The 12,300-nt window shown below is 53.9% G+C and overlaps 1 protein-coding gene across 4 annotated transcripts in view; it reads right to left on the bottom strand.

Annotated features, from left to right (window-relative positions):
* Nucleotides 1-12,300, bottom strand: part of AXIN1 (axin 1) — a 58,505-nt gene that overhangs the window by 16,419 nt on the left and 29,786 nt on the right. For all 4 annotated transcript variants that reach the window (XM_070485341.1, XM_044747716.2, XM_044747717.2 and 1 more), the window contains 2 exons: nucleotides 4,131-4,271; nucleotides 321-417 (listed from right to left, as the gene is read on the bottom strand). In XM_070485341.1, coding sequence (XP_070341442.1) covers nucleotides 321-417; nucleotides 4,131-4,271 — 238 coding nt within the window. The remainder of the gene's footprint in view (nucleotides 1-320; nucleotides 418-4,130; nucleotides 4,272-12,300) is intronic.

Raw genomic sequence — 12,300 nt, 5'->3', positions numbered from 1 at the left:
CCGGCAACGGAGGCTCAGAGCCGCTCGCCCACCTAGAGGAGAAGCATCTTGCTAACACGGTGGGCAAAGACCAAATGGTGGGTGCTGGGTGAGGGCACTCCTGCTCTTCTGAACCAATGCGTGGGCCAGGCCAGTAAGCCACCGGCCCCACACTCGGCCTGGACACGAGCCAAGCTCACAGGAGGCCAGGCCAGGACCTTTCCCACCTGCCGGTGCCACAGCACAGTCAGGGTGGGGAGAACGGATGGGCACAGGTCCAAGAGGACTGGTGAGCCCCGAACTTGGCGACGAGGAGCACGAGGCCACACGGCCGGACTTACGGGAATGTGAGGTAGAGGCACCCGCCCATTGACCTGGACGCTCTCCTGCATCTCCCGGCGGTGCTGCTTGCGGATCCTGTACGGAGGGACTCCATCCCTGTCAGAGAGAGAGCCTGGCGTGAGCACAATGAACAGCTCCACAAAGCTTCGCTGTGCTGGCTTTACCCACAGCAGGGCCCACACAGCCTGTTCTTCTAAGTCCCAAGAGCTAAGAATGGTTTTTACGTTTTTAAAGTAGAGGAGGAATATGTGACAGAGACCGTATGTGGCCACAAAGCCTAAAATATTTACTACTAGCCCTTTACGGAAAAGGCTGGCCGACTCCTGCTTTATCGCTGCGGGGGACGCGCTGTGCCTCGCTGGGCGGGGGCTCTAGATGGACCGGGAGCACTGGAGGACTACGAAGTGGGCGGCCAGGACCACCGAGACCCCATGGAAAGAGATTCCAAGACTCCATCGTGCCGCCTCCTTCCAGGGTGAACTGGCAGAGCAGTGTAACCTCTCTGAGGGAGGCTCCAATTAGATCTCTTGACGTAAGTTTTAGTTACGAACCCTTCTGAAGGTTATGACAAACATCTAAAGAAAATTATACATTGTCTTTAATATAAGTAAATGCGCTTACTTAAGACGGATGCCAGATTTAACACAAAATTCACCCCACAGATGCAGTCCCTAAAAACTCTCTAGTCCTCTCCCCACTCTTCAAGAGCTACCCTGGGGAGCGCAGCAGCTAAGAGGAGCAGCGCCACCCAAAGACGCCTGCCAGGGCAAGACACCCAGAGAGTGGCTTCCCAGGTCCTCGTGTCCTTCTCAGTGAAGGACTCGGGAGGGGGCCACCGCCTCCGACGGCTAAAAAGGAGGGTCTCTGAGCGTCCAGCTATGGAAGGACCACGGCCTCCCCGTCCTCCAGCGGTGCAGTGGAGATCCACATCAGGACTCCTGGCCACTCGCCTCCTTCCCCAGCACGCCCAGGGGGTGGGGCGCGTCACAGGGGCCGGGGTGCTGCCAGAGCAGTGCTGCTCTCACTCAACAGCAGGATGCACACACAGCCGCAACCATTCTGTCCTGGCTGTGTTAACTGCTGGATGGCGCAGCGCAGCCACCACCGTGCCCCTTGGTGCCCAGCCCATGTCCTAGTCAGCCGTACACCACCAGCCTGGCACCTCCGTCAGCACGCCGGGCTGCAATGTCCTTCTCTTAAGACCACAGGCCGCAGAGCCCCAGTCTGGATGGAAAGGGCGCGCTCTGCTTCAGAGCAGGGGTGAGAGGGGCTGTGACGGCCTCTCCCTCCTGTCGCTACCCCAGTACCCTGCTGTCAGGGCGCCAACGGGTGCTGCCGTGCAGCTGGCTCAGCGACCCAGGGGGGCAGGGGCCATCAAGGGGACAGGCATCAAGAACAAGTGAGTCACTCACATTTAAAACGTCTCTACCTGCCCCTGGGTTTGTCACATGCCCCTGAGCCAGGGTCGGGTCCACAGTCACAGACCGCTAGGCCAGCCCATGCTTCTGTCGCACAGGGGAGGCACTGCATGTAGCTGCCCCCCAAGAAATAGTGCAGACGAAACACGCCATCGTGTCTTCTGCCTCTGATACACGTTCAAATATCTGTCACGACTTGACATTCTCAATTCTTGACTATTCCTACATTTCTGAGTCTCAGTGTAAACCAAGATGAACAGAATATCAGGAAAAAACTCTATTTTTAAAATTTTAGATCTTCCCTTTAGCAAACATATGTCCTTTCCTTGGAGAGAATTAAGAGACTTCGAGAAAACTGCTTGGGCAGATTAATTTTCATCATAGTAACAGAGTTTCAGGGAAGAGGAAAACCAGATGCTACAAATGCACAATCTTATGCTGCCAGCTGCTCGTGGGGACTCTGGGGGACTGGAGGGGCTGTGTGGGCTGCGTGGGGCTACGGGGGGGCTGCGTAGGCTGCATGGGGCTGCGGGGGGCTACAGGGGTGCTGTGTGGGGCTGTGTGGGGCTGTGTGGGGCTGCGGGGGGCTGTGTGGGGCTGCGGGGGGCTGTGTGGGGCTGCGGGGGGCTGTGGGGGCTGCATGGGGCTGTGTGGGGCCATGTGGGGCCGTGTAGAGCTGAGTGGGGCAGTGTGGGGCTGCAGGGGTGCTGTGGGGGTTGTGTGGGGCTGAGTGGGGCTGAGTGGGGCTGAGTGGGGCTGAGTGGGGCTGTGTGGGCTACAAGTGTTTTACATGACACTTTACAGTCATGGCAGATACTGTTTGAAAATATTCAAATTTCAAACAAGAAGTTGCTGAAAACATGTCAACATTTTATCTTGAAGATTCAGACTAAAGGAGAATGAAATGATCAACAAGAAACACCCCGACAGAAGCCCGACCTGCAGGGGCAGAGCCGCCCAGTGAGGTCACCACCGTGTGGTCACTGCAGGGGAGACAGCCCAAGCTGCACTGTGACAGGGCTGGCCACCAGCTCAGAACAGCTGTGAGAGGCTGTCCGGTGCTCCACGTCAGGTGCTGGAAGACGCTTAACAACAGAGCAAAAGAAAGGGGCAACTATAGAGACAGCGTATCAAGGGGGACAGCGAGTCAAAAACATGTCCACCGACAAAAACAAGGGTTTAGGAGCCCTGTTCTTCTTTCTTATTTAAACCTATCTGACTCCCAAACTCTTCGCATGAAGAGACAAGCCGAGTGGGGAGAAGTCCCTGGTGACCAGCTGGCAGCTGATGCCCCACCACTAGGCGTCCCAGCCGGGCCCACTGGCCTCGTGGGCAAAAGACATCTGCTGTCACTGTCGGCAGACTCACTCCTGCTCATCATCACAGCCAAAGGCTTCCTTTCTGCCCTGACACTGATGGAAGGCACCCAAGGGTCGGCCCCGGCCCCCGGCCCCCGGCCCAAAGCCCCGGCCTGAGGCCCCGGCCTTGACCAGAAACTTCCCATCAGGGGTGGTCAGATGCAAATGGCGTACGGACCGAAAGCTGGGCAAGTCTGACATTCCTGGCGGCCCAGTCAAGCCCCCAAATGACCTCAAGGGCTGGATGGGCAATGCCCTGACATAACAAGAGAGTGCTGCACACCTTCAAACTCCTAAAGCCACCTGCTGACGCAAAGGAGGTGTCAGAAAACAAGCACTTTCCCTCAAAGAGAGGGCTTCCCTGGAGAGGATGATGAAAGAGTAAGGTCCGCTGTCCCCACCAAGGGACACAGAGGCTCAATGTGGTCACCAAGGCCTCTTGGACACAGCCCCAGCGGCTGTCCCTGAGTCATGCGCGCACCAGAGCCCGCACAGAACCAGCTGCGCCGACTTCCCCTCTTGCTCCTGCCTCCGTCCCCCAACACTGAGCAGACGACAGTGACCGCTGACCTGATATGACAGTTTCTGGATTAAAAAAACTGACAAGTCCAGAACAGCATCAACAAGAGATGTGCTCACACAGCAACGCGGCCTTCCAAGGACAGGGCTGGTGTCACCACCACCCGGGCAGGCAGTCACCCCACTTGGTCGCCTACCTTTAAAGGGAACCCCTAGACTATGCAGCAAAGCACTCCAGCCCCAGCAGCTCTGGACTCTGCATCACCCCCTGGTCTTCCCCTTTCAAAAGCTCCAGCAGCCTTGGCCTCAGAGAGAAGCAACTAATGCAAAATGCAGTTCTCGTGCGCAAGGATTTTCAATGACTCTTCCTGCAATGCAGTTTGTCCACAACAGATGCGCTACCATCAAGCTGGGGGAGGACAGTGAAACACCGTCCATGAAGACAAAGCCCCAGCTGGGCCTGGCACGGGCTGCTGTGCTCCGAGGGGCTGCACTGCCCAGGCGGGGCACTTACACGCTGCTGTCGGTGAGGGACAGGCTGTCGGCATCGCTGGACAGGCTCTGCTGCTCGCTGTCGTTGGCGCTGGTGGCTGGGGCAAGGGCGTAGCCGGAGTTGACATAGTAGGGGTTGACAGGCTCCCGCCAGGATCCATACCTGAGAACAAGGAGGGCACGTTAGCAGCGGCTCCACAAGGCCCTCTCGCATTAACCCACATTTTCAGAGTCATCTGGATAGATATCCTAATATATGAACTACAAATGCAAACGATTCACAAAAAACGCAGAGCACAAAGGGCTGGCGTCTCCACCTTGCTTCCTGCCTCACTGCTCTTCCCAGAGGGGCTGGTTAAGACCGGAAGATGCCCAGGGCATTTAGGGAGACAAGCAAGTGAGCACACAGGTCATCATTTGGGTTTGGTTTTCACACATATAACTAGAAACGGGACCCAGCTGTTCTGCTCTTTCTTCTCCTAAAGAGCCTTGCGTGCAGACTTATTTGCTCAAGAGGAAACCGCCCCCCTGGGTGTCGCCAGCAGCAGCAGCATTGACATTGGTGCTGGTTCTCACAAGAACCTGATGACACAGCATGTCACAACCCCGTCACAGAGCCAACCAGGACTCTTGTGCACCAGTCTGAGAAGCGCCACCAGATGGAAGGTGGGGGAAGTGTGGGCTTAACAGAGGCTGTCACACTGCCCTCTAGTCACTTCCTACCAGGAGCAGTGACCATCCCTGGGTGGATTCACTGCCACCTGTTGTCACGTGATTAGCTATAGTGTGCATTTCCCTGGTTAATGTCAGGCTGGTGGTTTTAGTGTCACTTAAGTTTCTTTTTCCTTATCTGTTCATACCTTTTGTCCATTTTCTACTGGGCTGTTTGGAAGCTTCTTAGTGATTTACAGAAGTCTTTAAACAGTCTTACCATCAACCTCTGGTTAATACGCAAAAACATCTTCTCCCTAAATGTCACTCTTCTTTTTTAACTTTGTTTATGTTGATTTTGGTCACACACAAGTTTTTTATTTCTACGAAATCAGATTTACCAATCTTTTTCTTCATAGATTTTTTTTGTATCTTTCATTCCAAGACTATAAATACATCCTTCTATTTTTCTTCAAATGGTTCAGCAGTTTTTTTAATTCAGATCTTGACCTGAGGTGTGTGTAAGGTCTACCTCACTCCCTCGCATTGAGATGGAGAGCCAGCTATTAGCGCTACCTACTGAACAATCCCTCTTGTTCTGAATAGTTTTAAACCTGCTCTTCCTCATATCCTAACTCCCCTCACATACACATCCAGTCTGGGCTCTGCGCTGTTCCGCTGATCCGTGCATCAGCTCTACCCACCCCTCGCTGCCGTCCGCAGTGTCTCCTCCCCTTCCCAAAGACTGTCCCTGGAGAACAACATCTGTCACATCTCCATAGGTCACGGAGAACGTGGGCAATGACCAAGAAGTCCCCTGAAGGCCATGAGGTGATGGGGCCCAGCAAGCCTGTGCAGGTGGCTTGGGTACCTGCTGAATGCTCAGCGATTTGCACCCTCGGCCACAGTCATGGCCCCCAGAGCTCCAGGCTCACTTCTGACTAGGGCGTTGCTGCTAACAGTCCCCGGGCCCTTGCCATATTCGTGAGTGACAGCCTGCCGTGAGTGACTGACGCCAGGGACCTGGAGGAGTCACCTCGTCCCTCAGACTTCAGTGCCCTCAATGCAGAAAGAGGGGAAACCAGATAGTTTCTAAGGCAACAGAACCCCTTGTGGACACTCATCGCCTACTGAACAGAACCTTCTGGAAACCCTAATTAGTGCTGTGCACACTCAGGAAAAGGCATTTTGACAAGACGGCAGGACCAGGTGCCTCAGTATCTTGGACATCCATCACATAGGACGTGGTAGCTGGGCTGGGCCAGGCACTGTGGCTGGAAGAGAGACCCTAGGGAGCTGGGCCACCTCCCCCAGGGGTCTCGGCCTCTGCACTTCTGGATGGAGCGGCACCTGAGGCCACAAACATGAAAACAGTGCCAGCCACGATGCCCCTCTTATTCCAGCCCTCGAGGCCACCGCAGTGGATGGTGACACAGCCACATAACTAACCCGCTGGCTCAGAAAGCAGGTGCTCATCATCCCCACTCCACAGACGGGGAATGAGGCTCAGAGGGGTTAGTCATTGTCCAACACCACACACAGTCTTTCTCATTCCCTACTACAGCCTGAGGGCATCCCTGCAGGCCACTGCCACATTCCAGCCACAGGAGGGCAGTGAGAGGGCTGCGAAGGCTCTGAGGACTGCGTCCCGTCCAAAGGCTTACAGGAGGGAGGGGACATCTTCAGAGACTTGGACATCCGTCCGGGCTCCTGTGTTTGTGTATGCTTCCTTGTCTGGATAATGCCGGACAGGGAGCAGACAAGACAATGCCCACCTGCAACATCACACTCTGCTTTAAGCATCATAAACCATTATTTTTAAAGGACACTGCTATTCCTCTGGTGCTGAAAAAAATACAACCACACATATTGTCACCATAATGACCACTGCACGGTATTCAGATCACAGGCTAAGTGCTATACTACTTTTCCGTTTCTCTGCTACACTTAAGGAATATTAAACTTTGGCAACTTTCTATAAACATCTATTTGGTGAAACAAAAAAAAAAAAAGAATTCAAATTAAAGAGAAAAAATTTTTCTCAGCACAGAAGCCCGAGCCCACACTGCAGCTGACGAGCATGGGGGTCTGTGCTCTGTACCCCGCACACCCACACGCACCCACCTTCACCCTCCTCCAGTGTGGCGAGAACCACGTCCAGCAGGAACAAGCTTTCAGCTTTGATGCGTCTGAAACGGTCTGCCTTCCTGCCCTGACAGGTCCCAGGTGTGTCTTTCACATGTATAGAAAATCCATCTTTAAGGCAATAAGCAGGAAAAACATGGATTCTGAATTTTCTATAGCCCCCAGGACAGAGCGAACCTCACTATGTACATGAGCTCCAAGTTTAGACAAAGGGAAGAGAGAAGAAACAGCTGTCACCTGTTTATTGTGCTAACAGGAAAGCTGGCTCCTGGGACAGAGACCACGAGTGCCCATCTCCTGCAGTGGAAACAGACACCGCAGGGCCTTCGCTGTAGACAGACATGACAGAAAGTCTGGCCAATGATGTGTGAGAGGAAATGTCATGTGGGGGACTCCAGGACCAGACCCTACAAGACAGCCGGGAACCGGGGGCGGGAGGGAGTGTGTCCAGGCATGCATGTGCATGTGTGTGCTCATGCACGTGTGTGCTTGTGTGCAGATACACACACCCACACAGAGACAGGCACAGAGGACATGGCAAACTTCCCAGCTGGTGCCTCTAAGGAAACTCCCAATTTTTCTGTAGCTTCCATGTTCTCAGAACAAAACCTCGATGGGACCCACACGAACAGGCCTCCACGCGGCCGTTCTCTCTGTTGCTGTCTTCCATCTTTGCACATTTAACCTTTCTATAGTCTTCTATTTTGTGTCTTTTATAAGCAGCCAGCCTTTTCAAAATCCACTTCGACAATTTTCCCCTTAATCAGATAATTTGGTCCCTCTGCATTTGATGTGACTACTGAGAGGGTGCATCCACCATCTCATCATCTGGTCCCTCTGCATTTGGTGTGACCACTGAGAGGGTGGGTCCACCAGCCTATCATCTGCTTTCTGTTGGTGACATCTCTTCTGTTTTCTTTTGCTCTTCCGGAATGTTTTTTTATTTTCCATCTCCTCCCACTAATAAAGTAACCCTTTTACTCTTCTTTCAGTGGTTCTCGTAAAGATTATAACAGTACCCTTGATGTATCAAAGTCCAGTTAGCCCATTTTACCTCCTCCCAGGCAAGACAAGGTCAGAATTAACTCCATCCCCTCCTCACACAGTGCTGTGCGGTCTGTGTCTGTATTTGAATTCTATGCATGCTTACACCCCACAAGACATCACTGCATTGTTTTACCCCAACGGCAGTCACCTAGAGTCACCCACACATCTGCCCTTTCCTTTCTGTATCGAGGAGTTTCCACTTCGGAGCATTTTCTTTCTGCCTGAAGAAAGTCCTGAAATATCCCCTGTACCAAGCGGCTGCTGGTGACTTTCTCAGTTTGTTGATCTGAAGCTGTCTCTGTTTCCCCTTCATTCTTCAAGGGTATTGTCACTGGGTTGGAGTTCTAGGTTGGTAGTTATTTTCAACTTCTAGGGAACCTTTGAGCATTCTGGTGGAAATGGAAAATGGTGCAGCCATTATGGAACACAATATGGCAAAAAAATTAAAACAGAATTACCTTATGATCTGACAACTCCATCCCTTGGTACACACCCAGAAGAACTGAAAGCACGGTCAGAAAGACACTAGTACACCCAGGCCCTTGGAAATGCCACTCTTGTCACTGACTTCTCCACCTTCCGCTCCTTGGAAGGTGACAAGGTGCCAGCCCCGCCCACCTGCCCTACTGTGGCCACTGGCGCCAGGGTCTCGGGCTGTGACAGCTCCTCCTCCCACCCCAGCGCTCAAGGCCAAGGAGCCACATCAACTCCTTCCTGTAGCTCACAGAGGCTCTGCTCCCTCGCCGAACCCTGACACGCCACAGACCAACGGAAGCAGGCCGCCTGGCACTGAGATAATACCAATAATCCAAAAGTCAAACATAGGTTCCCTCCACTGTCCAGCCGTGGCCTTTCGAGTCACTGTCTTCTTCCCAGGCAGGGACCATAACTCCACTGATCGTCACATATCTTCAGTCTCCTCTAAACTGGGCGGCTCCTCAGTCTTCATCCGTCCCAGCCGTGATTTTCTCAAGAGTCCAGGGCAGTCATGCTGCAGAACGTCCCTCTGTCCTCGGGGCCAAGGTCGTGTGCGGCGTTTTCGGCAGGAATGCACGGAAGTGGCGCTACCCCCCGTCAAGAAGAACGCCATGCTGGGTGGTCCCATCGCTGGTGGCAAACCAAGTGCCTGCCCAGTTTCCACCCTAAATTTATTACTTTTCTTCCTAATTAGCAGGTAATTTATGGGGAGCTACTTTGAGATTATACACAAATTCTGTTAACACCCAGTAATTTCTGACTTCACCATCTGACCTGCATTTACTAGGTGGCATTCTACTGTAAGGACGACTTTCCCTCCGCCTACATTTATTTACATGTGGACTCCTGGATTCGGATTTTATCCAGAGGATTATAATCCATTCCTTTCATTTCTGCTCATACCCAAGCATCGCCCCATCAGTCTGTGAACACTCAAGGAGGCAAGACAATGTGAGAAAAAAAGAGAGCAAGAAAGCCATGGGAGCCTGCAGCAGGCAGCTGGGCGGGTCTGGAGAGACCTGGCAAGCCGATGGCTGGCTCTCCACGAGGGATGGCCTGTTCCCTCAGACCAGCTCCTGCCCGAGCCTAGAGTCCACAGCTGACCTCAGTTAAGGGACTGGCCTCAGCCACGTTCCCACCGTCGGACCCTGCCCATGTCCAGGGAAAGGGTTCTGGCACCAGAAAGGCAAGGGACTGCCACTGGGAAGACAGATGCATGAACACCACTGCCGCTGGCTTCCAGAAATGTCAACCTAGGGGTGCAGCTGGGGGCACATGGCCTTCGGCACCTCAGGGACAAGGGGGAACAGCATAAACTGCACAAGAGGATTGAACATTGTGCTCAATAAAGAGCCCAGGCGCACAGCCAGCCCATGGGGGCCCAGCCCATGGGCAGCTGAACCCAACTCGCCCAGGACCCTCGCACTAACGGCCTCCGGGTCAGAAGGTGGTTCTTGATCGCAGGATGGTCAGCACAAGGACATGGCCACCTCACCGAGGACTCCAGTCACATCAAGTGTATCTTCCTGTTTGGTCCTTCCCGAGCCTCCTGAGGCAGAGGGTGGAGGCGTGACGCACGCACCTGGCAGAGGCTGGAAACAGGCACGGGAGATGAGCAGTGATTGGAGGGACACTCAGGCACAAGGCACCACTTAGCAGACGGTTGTCTGGTGCAGTCTACAGGGACCACGTGGCCGGTGGTGACGAGCAGCTTCCAGACTGACTCGTCAACAGTACCGGTCAGGCTTTATGGGTAAACAGAAGCTCGACAAAAACAATTGGAAATAATGTCATTAGAAGCTCACAGCATGAGATCACAGAGTCACAAACTGCACATTAGCTTGTGAGATGTACAGATAAACTCACCTGATAGCTATTCTGACGAGACGAGTAATTTACACTAGAAACAGTGACCGTCCGTGCTATTCACTTCATCTCCACAGAACCACCAAGGGGCAGGGGGATCCGCTGAGCCCAGACGCTGCCAGGGTGGCCATTAGCCTGACCCAGGGAGCCAGCAGACGGGGCAGGCGAGAACAGCCAGTGCCCATTACGAAGCAGTCTCCTGCCAACACCAGCACCTTCCCAGAGCCGGGTCCTCACTGAGGCCCAATGGACAGTGCCCGTGAGCACAAGCCCACCGGTCACAGCCCTGCAGAAGCGGACAGCTGGGCCCTGCCCAAGCCCTCAGGGAGGTGGATACTGCTCTGCGCTCCACTCCTAAAAGCCCAGGTCCCTCAGATGAAGGTGCGTAGACTGCTTTTTAAAAACAGCTTCACTCAAGTGTGACATACAATACACTCACATAATCAGAGCAGACAATGCGATAAGTGCTGACGTATGTCTACACCCATGAAACCATCACCACAACCAAGACAATCACCGCAACCATCACCACAAGATTTCCTCGAGCCCCTTTGCCATTCTTCTCTCCAGTCCCCCCCACCCCCACCTCTGTCCCTAGAGGTTTCCAGAATTCTGTATAAACGGCACCACACAGGGAGTACACGCTCCCTTTTGTCTGGCTTCTTTCACCAGGCACTTTGATCCTGTGATCCACGCAGGCCACTGCCCTATCAACCAGCCCGTGGTCTCATCCCGAGTGGTCTTCTGTGGTACGGAGGCCCCGCGGCTTGTTTCTCCACTTGCCTGGCAGAGGCCGCCTGGCCTCTTCCTAGAACTGGGGGGCACACACCTCCCACAGCAACAGCTCACGTGTGCACAGCACTTCACAGTTGGCAAAGCCCAGCACCCCCTCCCCCGACTTTACAACGGGAAGGAGTGTGAGTCTAGACCCGAACGTGGGTGGAGGGTCCCAGACCAGAGCTCCTTTCCACCCTCAGGGAGCTGACAACTGAGTGAGAAGGTCACCACCCAAACCCAGAGACACCAGCAGCCTTGGGACAGGGCTCTGCCTGGCATCCGTGTGTCACTCACAGGCCTGACCCTCAGGAGGAGGCGGCGGGCAGCTTCCCTACAAAGAACATGCCCCGAGAGCTCCGCCTTCTCACACACGGCGGCCTCCAAAGCACACGGAAACGATGGACACGAAGGTGCCAGAATGTGCAGGATGACACTCCTCTCTGCACAGAGTGGAGGCGCTGACCCCGGTGAGACGTGCTTTGGTTTCTTTGAGCAGCAGCAACAATTTAAGTGCGTGTTGCTCGTGTTCACACATATACTATTACTTAAAGAACAAATAACTTACCTCTCCATCCAAAGGTCAAAAAGTTTACACTAAAAACTGTGAGACAAATAAAACCACTATCTAAAAAAATCTTTATTTCACTTCCTCCACGAGAAACCAGGAATTTGGCATCTATGCAAACGCTCAGCCAAAGTTAACAGCCCCCTCCACAGAGTCCCCCACACGCCCCCACTCTTACAACCATGGTGAGCTCTACTTAGATGACAGACACTCGGGGTCACCGCGGGGCAGGAACAGACACGTCAGACTGAACGGACAGCCTTCCACTCACACAGCGACCACAGGGCACCTGCCGCTCCGACAATGCTCAGCGATGGATCGGGATGGGGGGGAGAGGCTGAGGGCATGAGTCACCTGCCGGCACTGGGTGGGAGCTTCCTGCTCAGCCACCATGTCGGTCGCCTCGTGCTTTCTCACTCCTGCAGGCCTTTTCTTTATTTTTATTACATAGCTGGCGCACCCTACCCACCGCCAAAAATGAACTCTGAATTGCACAACACATCAAAGGCCCTTCATGGGCGAAATCAAACAGTAAGATGGGAGGACGCATGTTCTGTGGAACAGGCACGGCACAGACTGGGCCACGTGGCCGCTGAGTGGCCACTGGCACTTGCCCCCCCAGAGGCAGGCAGTGGAGGACCCTGGCTCCAGAGTGGCCCCTCAC

This window comes from Equus asinus, chromosome 14, assembly GCF_041296235.1.
Source record: "Equus asinus isolate D_3611 breed Donkey chromosome 14, EquAss-T2T_v2, whole genome shotgun sequence".
Taxonomy (NCBI): Eukaryota; Metazoa; Chordata; class Mammalia; order Perissodactyla; family Equidae; genus Equus; species Equus asinus.
The sequence above is the reverse complement of the archived record's forward strand: the minus strand, read 5'-3'. Positions and strand labels throughout refer to the sequence as shown.